Source organism: Theropithecus gelada, chromosome 4 (genome assembly GCF_003255815.1).
Source record: "Theropithecus gelada isolate Dixy chromosome 4, Tgel_1.0, whole genome shotgun sequence".
NCBI classification, from domain to species: domain Eukaryota; kingdom Metazoa; phylum Chordata; class Mammalia; order Primates; family Cercopithecidae; genus Theropithecus; species Theropithecus gelada.
Window position 1 is genome coordinate 167,567,706 of NC_037671.1, and position 13,821 is coordinate 167,581,526.

Sequence of the window (13,821 nt, forward strand, 5' to 3'; positions counted from 1 at the left end):
TGGGATGTTAACCATGACTCCCCTGTCTTCTGAGAGCCCTCTATCTAATAAACCACCATCTCATATGGTGCATCACTTCCTGCAGTTCAAGTCTGTCTGCTTTCTTTCATCTTCACCACTGCCACTTTATTGCAGGCCACCATCATGGAAATAGCCAACTAGCTGAGCTCAGTGTCCCCTCCCACTCTCTCATCTATTCTCTCTTTCACCAGCACCATCCAATAGAAACGCAATATGAGCCACATACGCAATTGTGAAATTTCTAGTACCAACCTAAAAAGAGAAGCATAGAAAATTAATTTTAACATCATTTTAATTAACCTAATATTTGTAGTATAATATAATTTCAACATATTATCACTATGAACAATTATGAATGACATATTTGATACCGTCCTTGGGCTATGTCTTCAAAATTGGCATATATTTTACATTTGCAGTGCATGTCAATTTGGACTAACCAAGTTTTGAGTGTTTTGTAGTCCCAGGTTGCTATGGCTCTTGGACAGTGTACCTTAAAGCCCTTTTAGCTGGGTAAACCACAAACTCTGTCCCATCACTTTCCTACCTAGCATGCTCTAATTCCCAAATAGCTGTTGCCCTAACGTCTAAACCTCTAAAAATGATTTCCAAGACCCTGCAATACCTCATCATTGTTTATCCCGTCGGCTCTACCTCTTGCTATCCCTTTCCTGGCCCCGCACCTCAGAATCTTTACTCACTCTGTAGAATTTGTTTTGTTCTCTCCAACATGTCCTGCTCTCTCTTGCTGTGGGATTTTTCCAGAGGACCTCCCCTACCTGTGACACTTTTAATGTTCTGCACTAACTTGATAATCACTTTATGTTCCCAAACACCCATACTTTTTGTTCAGATTAGGGTTCCATCCTTATAGTTCAGACTCACTTGTTTCAAATCTGGGTTTGCTTTGCAGCAATCCCTCCCTCAAATCCCTTGCCATGCTGTCACTGAAATCTCTTGCTCACATGCGGTCTTGCCTACTCAACAGTGTAGCAGGAGCGGTCAATCAACGTGTTTGAATGAAAAAACAAATGATGAATTTCCTTTGAAAGCTTGCAGCTATGGCTGAATGACAATCAGTGAAATAATGGAATGGATGATTCTGGAGTCAGACCTGAGTTTGAAACTCAGTTATGTAATCTTGGGCAACTTATAAAATTTATGTTTCTTTCCTTATAAATATTTGGTGATTTGCAAAATGGAAATTATAATGCCCACCTTACAGGAGCTAAAAGGAGTAAATGAAATAATGTATATATTCATAAATGGCACATATTTATTTATCTAAACAGAATACAGTAAATCTGGTCATATCTCTTTTGACATAGGAATGTCTAGTTATACATACCCTAGGATTTAGATTTACATAGAAAGAAGGTGGCTTTACTTCTGAATGGAGATCAAGATACATTCTTGAATGAAGCATTAACCTGAAGCATTTGCTGCATGTGATTGGCAGAGGGAGTAGGGATGATGAATAGGGAATATAACATTTTTTCCTATCTGGCTATGTTCCTTGTGTGGACCCCTCTCCCTGAAAGAAATCCCATATTGCTAGGTATACCAAGGTCCTGGCTGAAATGCCTAACACATTTGAATTGTAACCTTCCCTGGGAACCTAAGTTATGTTATTCTTGGGGTAAGGAATTAAAGGAAGCAAAACTGGGGACTTAAATTTATTTAGTCTTTAATATAAAAAGGTGTTATCTTTTTGCAATTTAAGTTTATTCTGGAAAATATTAATGAGGCAGTGTTCACATTTGGGACATTTTAATATTGCTGGCATGATACAATTTGGGGGATTTGATGCTGTCTTGTGGTACTCAATGTATTATTTCTGTTAAACTAGATTTGACAATGTGACTAGGCTTGATACGAGTTGGGAAATAAACCACAGTCCATCCCTTGTCAAACAGGCTTCCTTATGAATATTAAGTCCTAATGCCCTAAGACATCCATTGTGTATAACGAATTAACTTTTTTCCTATGCATGAGGATGGTGCTAGTTATATAATCTCCTTAGAAGATTTGAGAAAATAGTCACTCAAATCATTTTCTGATGGGCTTAATTCTCTCTGGGAAAGGCTGCTTGTTCTAATTTTTGAGCTAAGATGAGGTTGCTTTATTTAATCTCTTTGTCTAGTTTGTTTCAGTTGAATGTCACAAGAATTATGATCTCACTGGTTCCAAGGGGATAACACAGAGTCATAGACTATGTTTTGGGGAAAACAGTAGGTCCTTGGTGACAGTGGATTTTCTCCAAAGAGGGCAACATTTGCAGTGTGGTTTTCCATGAGTGTGGCTACTTAGATGGATACGTGGCAGCGAGGAGCAGCCTTTTCCTCAGACCCCTTGCTTCACAGTCAGGAAGGCCACTTGGCTAGAGAAAGGAAACCCCTCTGTTTCTTTCTTTCCTCCACTCTTCACTGTGGAGGGAGAAGAAATGGCAGACTCCTTCCTTCTGTCTTCCATTTACTTAATAACATGTGATCAGTAGAAAAGCAAGGCAAGGCTTCCAGGAGCCAGGGCGCTCTCTTCACAGACTCTACATCCTATGCAGAAGCAGTAGGGGAGTCAGGGCCCTCGGGGAGCCCAGCTACATCTCTCTTCCCTTAGGCCCACAAGGGGTCATATGCATTTATACCAAGGCAGAACTGAGAGACCCCACATGAATCCTGAGAATGGGATATATTCTCCACCCTTGCTTTTAACAGATTTCTGGCAGGAGGAGGAAGAGTGGCCTATGAGATGCCTGTTTACTTCTTCGTAAAAGCACACTTTGGCTGTTATTGCTTGAGTGAGTTCCAAGTTCCAAAACTCAGTGGAAACAGAAGCAGTCAATAGGATTGGATCACCAGAATCCTTAACTAGATATTTAGTGATAAGTACTGAACCCAAGTTTTTTAATAGCAGATTTTTGGGTTTGTTGTGGTTTGGTTGTTGTTGTTCATTGGTATAGCTCCAGCACCAAAAACAGAGCCACCATGTGATAGAACCTCAATAGCTGTCAAATGGTGAGTGCTTATAGAGGTGGGTGGTGCAGCCTGTGCACAGGGGTGGGGTGCAGTCTGCAGAGGTGGCTGGCCGATTCAGGAAGCACTAGACACTTGTGAAGTTTAATTTAAATATAATTAAATAAAATTAAAAGTCCAGTATCTCACTTGCACTCTCTGCATTCCCAGTGCTCCAGTCATGTGTAGCTATAGGCTCTTGTATTGAAAGGTGCAGATGCGGAACATTTTTTTCCCATTGCAGAAAGTTTTACTGCACTGCACCACTTTAGAGCCTAACTGCCTCTTCTATTTACTAGCTGAGAAAACTTAAGGAAATTATTTGACTCAGTTTTGTGACTATTAAATAAGGGAATAAATGAAAGCACTTAAAAGAGGGCTAGTAGAGAATACTTATCATTATTAGCTATAAGTGATTTTGTACGGGGATGCTGTCCCCATAAAAGGGCCTGGATCCCTGGACCATGTACAATGTGTGTGTATGTAATTTTTCCTACATGCTACAACAATAACACGTAGGAAACGATAGCCACCGTGCCCAGTGGCATTTTTGATAGAAAGGTTTTCATTTTAAAATATTTTATTACTATGAATTTTTAATAAATTAAGAAAATGTATGATCATTAATCATTTTATTTTAATTTTGCCAAAACAAAATTTTATTCACATCAAACTATGTGGATTAAACTTGTATTTCAACAATGTAACAAAACTTGGAATCTACTTGTATAAAACATGCCAGGGGCTGGGCACGGTGCTCACACCTGTAATCCCAGCACTTTGGGAGGCTGAGGCGGGTGGATCACTTTAGTCCAGGAGTTCTAGACTAGCCTGGCCAACATGGTGAGATCCCCGTCTCTACAAAAGAAATACAGAAAATTAGCCGGTCGTGGTGGCGGGCACCTGTGGTCCCAGCTATTATGGAGGCTGAGGTCGGGAGGTCTCTTGAGTCAGGGAGGCGGAGGTTGCAGGGAGCCTAGATGGTGCCACTGCACTCCAGCCCAGGAGACAGAGTAAGATCCTGTCTCAAAAAAATAAAAAACCATGGCAGGGATCTAGTGCAGAATCTGAAATACATTTATAGGCACTTGGTGAATGGTGAGAAAATCTGTTGATATGATTCATTTTGATAACCAACGTGTATTTCCAGTCTTGAAACCCTGGCCTCAAGCAATCCTCCTGGATCAGCCTCCCAAAGAGCTGGAATTACGGGCACGAGTCAACACATCCAGTCAAATGTATATTTCTGAAGGTGGCCTTAGTTGTTGATAAGCAACGGATATGTATGCATAAAATGATCTATCAAGAGAGTTCTAGAAAATAGAGTTTGCGTCTTCTTCTTGTTAATCTTTAGGTACTGTTTGGTGCCAAGTAGAATAATTTCCCCCACTTTCCCTGTTCTTTAGTACTACTGCATAGCCAAGCTGGTTTATTGTTGCATATAAAGTCTGGATAAGCATATGTTTCTCTACATTCGGAAATTAATGGGAACTGATGCTCTATACAATGTCAAACAGCCCCTGGGAAAAAAACTGTAGTGTGGCCAAGTAGATGCCACCACATTTAGTAATATATTTTAAACTAATAAAAACCATTTCCAGGGCAGAAATAGGCTTCGTTGTTTTTGTAAAATTCTGAGTTCATTCAACCCAACAACTCTCACTGTAAATTATTGTAATTGTAACCTTAATCTAAGTGAGAAGAGCATAAATAATCAGAAACTGTTCTTTAAGCAAACCTGGCAAAGAGTTGGGAGCTCAGTTTTAGCCTTGATTCTGCAATAAACCACCTATTTCTCCTTGAAAACTTCACCTAACTTCTCTAACTATAGGTTTTGGAAAAGATATTTTTAAATGACAGGTTAATTTAATAACCTCTTATTTATTATTTAATAATAAAGCTACTATTATGCTTCTAAGGAAATATTAACTAATAGTAAATCCACAAATACTGTTGATTTTTTTCTCAGAAAATGATGTTCTGAAAGTTGTGTTTTCTAGAAATTATCTTGGGGAACATATAGAAAATCAAGTTCTCAAAAATATTAAACAATTTTGTATCACTAAGGCTCAGCAGATGAGATGTGGTGTCCTGTGAAGTATACCTTTGCTCACCCCTATGTTCCTTGTCTATTTTTGGAAACCGTTAAACTTCCTCTTCTACCCCTTTATATACTCTGAGGAATTTCATCCAATTCAGCGGTCTCAGCTATGATAAAAGACAAGAACTGACAAACCAGTCTCCAGCTCTGGCCTCTCCTGTTTGAGGTTGAACTCCTCTGGAACGGCTAAGGAGAGCTCATTTCTTTATCAGCATTCTGTACAAATCCACTCTCTTTTGTGGCTGAATAATGCCACCCTCATTCCATTGCCCAGGTTAAAAACTCATCATCTTTAACTTCTCCATCTCTTTCCTCCCAGCACCAAATCAGTCTAGCTATCAGCCATTCCTCTTCATTAAGCAAAACTGTACCTTCTTTCTCCAGGTCCCCATCATTTGTTTGGATTGTTGCTGCTTTTATTTCCCTTATCTTCGCTGCTGCCACAGTGTTTTATTTTTCCCAAAATAATGATAACGACAACAATAGCAATGCCACTTTATTGCTTAAATCCTTCCTTGGTTCTCCATTGCTTACAGAGCCAGACCTGTAGGCTGGATTAGGAAACTGGACTTTGATACGTGTTTCTAGCTTAACCATGTACTACCTTGCCATATACCCAGGGTGCCAGCTACATGTTGCTTTTTACACATTAATTGGTTTACACATCTCAGATCATCTAACATGTGTTTTCCCACTAATTTTTTTTATAATGCTCTTTCCTCTAGAATATAAACTCCATTAAGGCAGGGACTTTTCCTGTTTTGTGCCATATTGGACACCTAGTACACAAAAGAGTACTCCAGTGTAGGTGATGAAAAGCTATGTTGAATGAATTAGTCAGTTCATGGTTTCAAGGATCTGTTCTAAGGCTACCTCTGTGATGAAGCCTTTCTCCATTCTCAGCAGGATGATTGCTCTCTCCCTTCGTGGTTATAAAACACACCAAATGTGCAACTATTTTAGCTCAAACATCACATTATCTGCATTTTCTCACAGATATGTCTTTCCTATTTACTTCAGCTCCTTGGTGACATGAATACTCTTTATTAATTCTAAATGCCCACCACCAGGCTGGGAGCATTGGGTCACACGTGTAATCCCAGCTCTTTGGGAGACCGAGGCAGGGAGATCACTTGAGGCCAGGTGTTTGAGACCAGCCTGGCCAACATGGTGAAAACCTGTCTCTACTAAAAATACAAAAATTAGCCATAGTGGCGTCCAGCTGTAGACCCAGCTACTCAGGAGGCTGAGATGGGAGAATCACTTGAACCTGGGAGGTGGAGGTTGCAGTGAGCCGAGATAGCACCACTGCACTCTAACCTGGGCTACAGTGAGACTCTGTCTCAAAAAAATAAATAAAAATAAAAATAAATGCCCACCATAGTACCCAGTTCAGAGTTGGCACTCAAAAACTTTTATGAATGAATGAGTGAATAAATGAGTGATGAATTAGGTAGAGGAGGAAACAGAGTAATTTGATTTGGCCTGGGATCACCAACACACACACACACACACACACACACACACACGTCAATGAGGAATATGACACACAAATCACCCTACATAATCAAAAGGTTCTTCTCGGTAAGAGACAGATATTAGAGTGTCTGTGTTGACCTTTAATTCACCTTTGTAAAACATGGTTTAAAAAGACAGTCTGGCTCACAAAAGCAAGTAGGTACATTGTAAATCCACCAATTTGAGATTTTTATTGTGGAAATACTAACAGGTTTTGACTTTTAATGAGCTTCTGCTTTCATTATTAAAAAGGTTCTACTCATTCTAATAAAAGAACTGTGATTTGTGGGTATCTTCTGATATATTTTAGTTGATTCTTAGCTTCAGCCACCTTAGCAAAAAGAAAGAAGAGGTTTCCCCAGTTGAATTTCAGATAAGTATACATACTGCAAGAGAGGCAGAAGGGAAAATGATAATTTGCTTTATTCATGAATCTGTTCAGATGCAATGTATGCTGCCCAGGCCCATGAAGTTTGGATAAGTCTATTTCTAGGCCCACACCTTGGTGACCACTATCTGTTCTAATCAGATAATCTATGGAAGCCAATGCCTGTCTTCTCACTTGTTAAAAGCATTCATACTCAGGATGGGCAGAGCCTGGCAATTAAAAGCACAGATGGTATGTTGCTAGTATCAAAATTTCTTTAGAAACAAAACTGGGAAATTAAAATGTAAAGCAACACATAAGAACTAGACACCTCAAGCATGTAATTGTATATTTATTTCTCTTTTTAAAGAACACTCCTTAATGTAATTCAATATACAAACTTGGTTTCACAGAATTATAATCCACTATATAGCACAAAGATAACCCAGATTATGTGTGTGCGTGCACACATGTGCGTGCCTGTGCACATGTTGCTGTACCCCTCCCTCTCTTCCACTCTTCTGGACCTACAAAGCCTCTTCCCACCTTCAACACTAACCAAAAGCCATTGTGAGTATTACATACAACAGACATCCTCTCACGAGTTCTTTGCCCTTGAAAGATTCTTTTCTCCATTCCCCCTGAGATAGCCAGGAGTCTGACACTCTTACCCTATGCAAAAGGGTAAGGTGACCTCCCCTAACACAGATGTTAACCCTGTTCCCATGTAAACTGACTGACAGGAAGAGCTGGGGAGCAGGTTTCCATCCCCTTTCCCCCCTTCCACACCCAACCCTCAGAGTCCAAGTGCGACCCTCTGTGCAGCCTTAGTTCCAGTCACCATCCTGTGTAGCAAGAACTAAGGAGACTCTAAGCCCAGGTCTTCTCCATGAGCAGCGCACAGCACTGCCTGCCAAGCCACCGGGCCGGCCGATAACCAAGCTCTACACAGTCCCATGTGCTTTGTCACCTTAATTTTTTAAAGACACCTAGCATAGGTCTGTGGCAACCTAGTGTCCAACTGAGTTACATAAAATTGTACCAGTGATGCACTTGTACATATTTACATGGGGTGGAATGTTTTCCCATATTTTTAGATGAGTATATAGATCAACATGTTCACATAAGACCAAATACTTTTAATATTATTTATAACTGATTTATAAAGCTTTGAAAAAACTCACAATAGCACATTGTTTACTTTAATGCTTTACGGTACTATCATTTTAAAATCACAATCAGCACTTAAGTTATAGTCAATCCAGCAAACAAGAGACAAAAAAATATACAAGAGTTAAGAACTGACTGATACATCCTTTATCTTTTTTTTAACTAATGCATAAGTGCAGAATAAGATACTCTAGTTTAAATATCTTGTTTACAATGTACATTTTTGTTCTAGTTACGCAACAGTAAATCCCATGCTTCACATAGAAAAGCAATCCACAACATTAAGAAAAAATGTACAATTTATGAAACAAAGTAAATAAATATTAGTATTACAGAATCAGAGCTGTACATAAAAGCTGTTCAGTTTTAATCATATAAAAATATGTTTTAGTGCAACCTCACATATATATTGATGCTGTTTTGCTTTACATCATTTAGATCCAAGTGTCCAAAAAAGGAAAGAAATTACATTTATTACAAAGCAGATACACAAATTCTAAAATATGTACAAATTACTGCTAAAAAATGCTTATAAGAATATAAGCAAAGTAAAGAAAAGGCACAAACATCTGTACAATTTTAAAAGTACCAGACCCAATAGGTTAATTTCAAATTTTGTTTTGGTCAGGCTCATGATGACTTGTTAATTTACCTAATTCTTTTGATATAACAAAAGTATATATAATAGCAAACTACTGTAACTTAGGACAGGCATGCTATAAACTTGATTACCTCCATTTCTAGAAAAACAAAAACAAAAAAAAAATGGGAAAATGTGGAAATGAAAGTCTCCATGCATCGTAGATCAATGTAGCTGACTCTTTTCTGATGAAGGATCTTTGCCTTCCTCTGTGCTTGAAGATAATTCCTTGCTGCTGTGAAAGTCCGACTGCTTGTCATCTACACAACTCTTGCTGTAAAACGTGGAGTGAGCTAATGGAGTCTGTGATGTACCAAAATTGTCCTTTTCACCATCATGCAAGTCAGGGTGGGTGGCTGAGGTACAGGGCTGACCTGGCTCAGGTCTACTAAAGTGTCTAATGCTAACATGTGCACTTCCCAGGGGGTTCTGGTGGGGCTCCTGCACCCGCGCTGGCTGATCTGCCCCAAGCAGAGCTGCCTCTTCTGTGGCAATCCGGAGAGAGGCAATGGCTTTTGTACAAGTCTGTATATTTTCCTCCTGTTCCCGCTCTGTTGCATTTAGGCTGTCTTCCGAAGTGCTCTGTTTCATCAATAGCCGAGGAGAGGAGGGAGTGCTAGGTGGACCAGATGACTGCAAAGCGTGAGGACCTCGCTTCTCATGCTGCTTAGAAAGCACATAGGGGTCCTTGGAGAAGGACTCCCCAGGCGCGCCTTTCTTCTCCTCAAAGCCCTCCATTGGCAGGGGCAACGTGGGTGGAGGATGTAAACTGGAAAGGGCTGGCGGCATGGAGTGAACCATCTGGATCCCACCAACGGGCACCATGGGGATAGGAGCTCGCACTTGTTGCTGAGAGTGGAGTGGAAGATGACTGAAGACATAGTCATCAGGACCCTCCGGGAAAAGGCTGGAGCCTGGATGTTCATAAGCACCTTCTTGGTCTCCATAGAGACTGAAGTAAGGAACCTGAGGTAATCCTCTTCTTAAGTTCTGCACAGAGAACAAAGAGAACACAAAATTCAGATCCTGCTATGCTTCGTTCTTAGGTCAAGCTATTGGATTCATTCACTCACCCACTCACACATTCACTACCTAGAGAGGCTTCAATACCTAATCCTTTGATCAAGTTTTCCTACTTCAAGACAAAGGAGATTTCTCTGTTGTCTTTTATAATCCTTGAATAAAGGTGTCTGCCTGTGAAAAGTTGCTTTTGTTTCTAAACAGCAAGGTGATAAAGCAGTCAGGATGTTTTCCACTGGGTACAGAGACACATTTCAGCTCTGTTTTTTTTTGCAAGAGATAATGAAAAGAAATTAACGGATAATTGGCAAAAAAAGTTTACTGAGCAAAAAACACTAATAAATATTAATAATATTTTTTTAATTCAAAAGGAAATAAAAAGATTACCATCTGTTGCTATACTGGACAGATTTGTAATATTTTTCTTAAGTGTTGATGGGTATATAATTGGAATGACAAGTCTGAAAATTGGCTTTTTAAAAAAGTTTTCCACAGAACAGATGACAAAATGGAACCACAAACTGGTTCCTCCAATGTGTAAGACATTGGTCTAAAGGAATGCATTCCTGCTAAGAGATGCTCAATGCAGAAGACCAACTTCTTCATCCAATAACAAACCAAGGCCATTTAAGTCTTACATCAATAATAATTTTTTAAAGGAAACTATCCATCCTAGAAGTAGTTAACATTATCTCAGACAGTTACCAACTTATATTATATATACCAATAAATATTATTATTTCCACCTCAATATCTTGTTGGCAATCAATAAATTAAGGATGCTTAAAATGTTCAGCCAGAATTTCAGATTCCACAGTCCTAGTCCTGAAAATGGAGAATTTATTTTCTATACTGTTTCTGTAGTGAAATACAACTTAGATTGTCAGATTTAATATTATCAGATTTTAATTACTGTGATTCATTCTTTAGTGGATTGTCATCTAAAAAGGACTTCATTTTTTCTAGTTTTTGAGAACCAAAGATAGATAGATAGATATAAACCCATACAGTACACTAGTAGTCCAGGATAGAGCCAAAGAAACTGTTCTTTTTCATTTCAAGAGTTTCAGTTCTAAAACTCAAGGTATGCTCTATACCATTAAAGATTCATCCAGTTCTATCTAGACTGTGATTTCTGCTACTCTCTGAGATGCTTAGCCCTTACCCTCCTCTGTGATATGTCGTACACAAGCTGGAAACATGGGTTCTCCTGAAAGTGTGAGTGAAATGGTGATAGTGATGATTGCATCAACACTATCATTATCAGGACCTCATAAGCTGGGAAAGGTGGGGATTTTACGGTATGAGAATCATTTAAATTCTGCACATAGACAAAATCCCCCTTGTATTTAATCAGGTTTGGAAAAGGCATGTCTCCTTCATCAAACACCAGTTTGGGAGGAAGACCTGTAATGCCTACAGTAACAATCTTTGAAGATAATCAAGTATGTTTTCTTTTAATCACAGCAATCACAGATTCAAAGTTTAAAATAAAATCGAGCTTGTTTATTTTTCCATTTTACTTCTGGCTGCTATTCCATGACCTCCATTGCATACAGCCCATCAGAATGGATCTGTGGGGGAACCGAGGAAGTGGGACAGAAGTCAGAGAGAGAGATGTCCTGTTACATAAACTGACTTGAGATCCCCAACTCCAGGCTGACAAATGGAGTCATGAATTGTCCTCTAAAACCACAATAATACTCAACATGTTCTAAATCCAGTAAAATCTTATTGGTGCTACTAATGAAAGCTTCAAATTTAGCCCTTCACTGATTTTAACCACAGAGCTACGTGTACAAGTAGAATTTCTACCACGTGGCCACTTCCACTGCTCCAAGCCCCACCAGGAATTTCTACACATCCTCTCTCCTCTCATTCACCCCTTCTTCATCCTCCAAAGAAACTCCCAGTAAGTTTTCTCTACTTTGGTTTTTACTCCATTTGCAATCCTATTGTTTTGTAATTCGGGCCTTATAAATGTGGTGGACAAACTTTCATCTTACTTAAATCTCAGTAAGAAAAATTTTGTCATGGAAAAACAAATAGTGAATTCAAATGTAGATTATGTTAAGTGTAAGTGCATATATATATAGACACATATACACATATGTACAAATGTACATACACAGACATCTATATATGCATCTATTCGCACGTACCAGATCTATTACCCTACTCATCTCCTCAACAGTATGGCAGTAGGGACCTCTAGACGCAAATGATGAGAGGGAGATAGAAGAGCAAGAGCCTCCTTGGGGGCAGCAGGGAGCAGGGGAGAAGTGACCCATCTGTGCTCAGTCACTGGCTGGGGCTGCTTGGAAAGCATGGACTTGGCTTGAAAACAGTCCTGTCCTGAAGGTGCTGACATACCAGTAGGAGGCTGTTTGCCCACTACATTCCTTACAGCTGAATGACACGTTCTTTCAAGGACAGAAATTTGTATGGGCCACCTCCCTGGCTGCCAGAAACAAATTAAGAAACTGTGGTCAAGAGGTTAAGTGACTTGCCCAAGATCACACAGATAACAAGGGATACGAATGAATGTTGACTGTTTCCCTAGACACAATCTTCATCTACACTACATACTCACGGCCTGGACACACCTTTGTTTCTCTTCTTGCTATCTATCTGCAAAATTTTTAAAATGGAAAAGGAAATTTATTTATCAAAAAAAAGATAAGGCCACAAGCCACAATATTATTTCATCCTCAACCTTGAACCATGTGTAGTAGACCCTCAAAAATTCAGTAAATACTGAATAAATGGATAAAACATACTTACCTTCTCTATCTATCTATCTATCTATCTATCTATCTATCTATCTATCTATCTATCTATCTATCTATCTATCTATCTATCTATCTATCCATCCATCCATCTATCTATCTTAAAATTAAAACTAACAGGGGCACTGGGGCAAAAACGACAGGGTGGCAGGATGCCTCTTGCTCTTCTACCTCCTTCTCATCATTTTCATCTAGAGGTCCTTACTGCCCTACTGTTGAAGAGGTAAGTGGGGTAATAGATCTGGTATATAGATGTATATATAGATGTCTGTGTATGTACATTTGTACCCATGTGTATATGTGTGTATACATATATATGCACATACACATAACATAATCTGCATGTGAATTCATTCATTTCCTCCAAACCTGTGTTTGCTATGATCACCATCACTCCAAAAGCAGCCAGAATATGAATATGTCACACTGGGCTATAAGGTACCTTCACACCACAGTCAGTGTCCTGTGGTGTGAGAAAGCATAAAGTGGGCAGTGATTGGGACCTGTTGTCCCTACATCAGGGAGGCATGTGAACAATGCAGCAGGCTATACATCCTCTAAAGAGAATTAAACTGGGGAGACCAAAAGCATCATAAATGATAAAGTTTAACAACACTATGAAATGTGCCGATGATCAGCCGGGCATGGGGGCTCACACCTGTAATCCCAGCACTTTGGGAGGCCGAGGCAGGTGGATCATGAGGTCAGGAAATCGAGACCATCCTGGCCAACATGGTGAAACCACGTTTCTACTAAAAATACAAAAGTTAGCTGGGCGTGGTGGCAGGCACCTATAGTCCCAGCTGCTTGGGAGGCTGAGGCAGGAGAATTGCTTGAACCCAGGAGGTGGAGGCTGCAGTAAGCCAAGGTCGTGCCACTGCACTCCAGCCTGGTGACAGAGCGAGACTCCATCTCAAAATAATAATAATAATAATAATAATAATAATAGTAATACCCATGATCTGATATTTAAAAACAAAAGTGAAACAACAAAAACACATAAAAAAACTGGTACAAATTCAGCGACTACTAAAACTCACCTCTCTCCAACTTTCTGGGCACATATCTAAAACTCAGATGAACTTACTTAGTCCACTCTTTCAATTCCTTTGCCCAACTTGACTGTGGGTTCCTGTAATTTTTTACAACCACAGCATGTTTGCACTAAAGGTTTACTTTTTCTG

The 13,821-nt window shown here is 39.5% G+C and overlaps 1 protein-coding gene across 2 annotated transcripts in view; it reads right to left on the reverse strand.

Annotated features, from left to right (window-relative positions):
* Nucleotides 1-7,352: 7,352 nt before the first annotated feature.
* Nucleotides 7,353-13,821, reverse strand: part of HIVEP2 (human immunodeficiency virus type I enhancer binding protein 2) — a 196,414-nt gene continuing 189,945 nt past the window's right edge. For both annotated transcript variants that reach the window (XM_025383454.1, XM_025383453.1), the window contains exon 10: nt 7,353-9,818. In XM_025383454.1, coding sequence (XP_025239239.1) covers nt 8,994-9,818 — 825 coding nt within the window. In that variant the 3' untranslated portion in view covers nt 7,353-8,993. The remainder of the gene's footprint in view (nt 9,819-13,821) is intronic.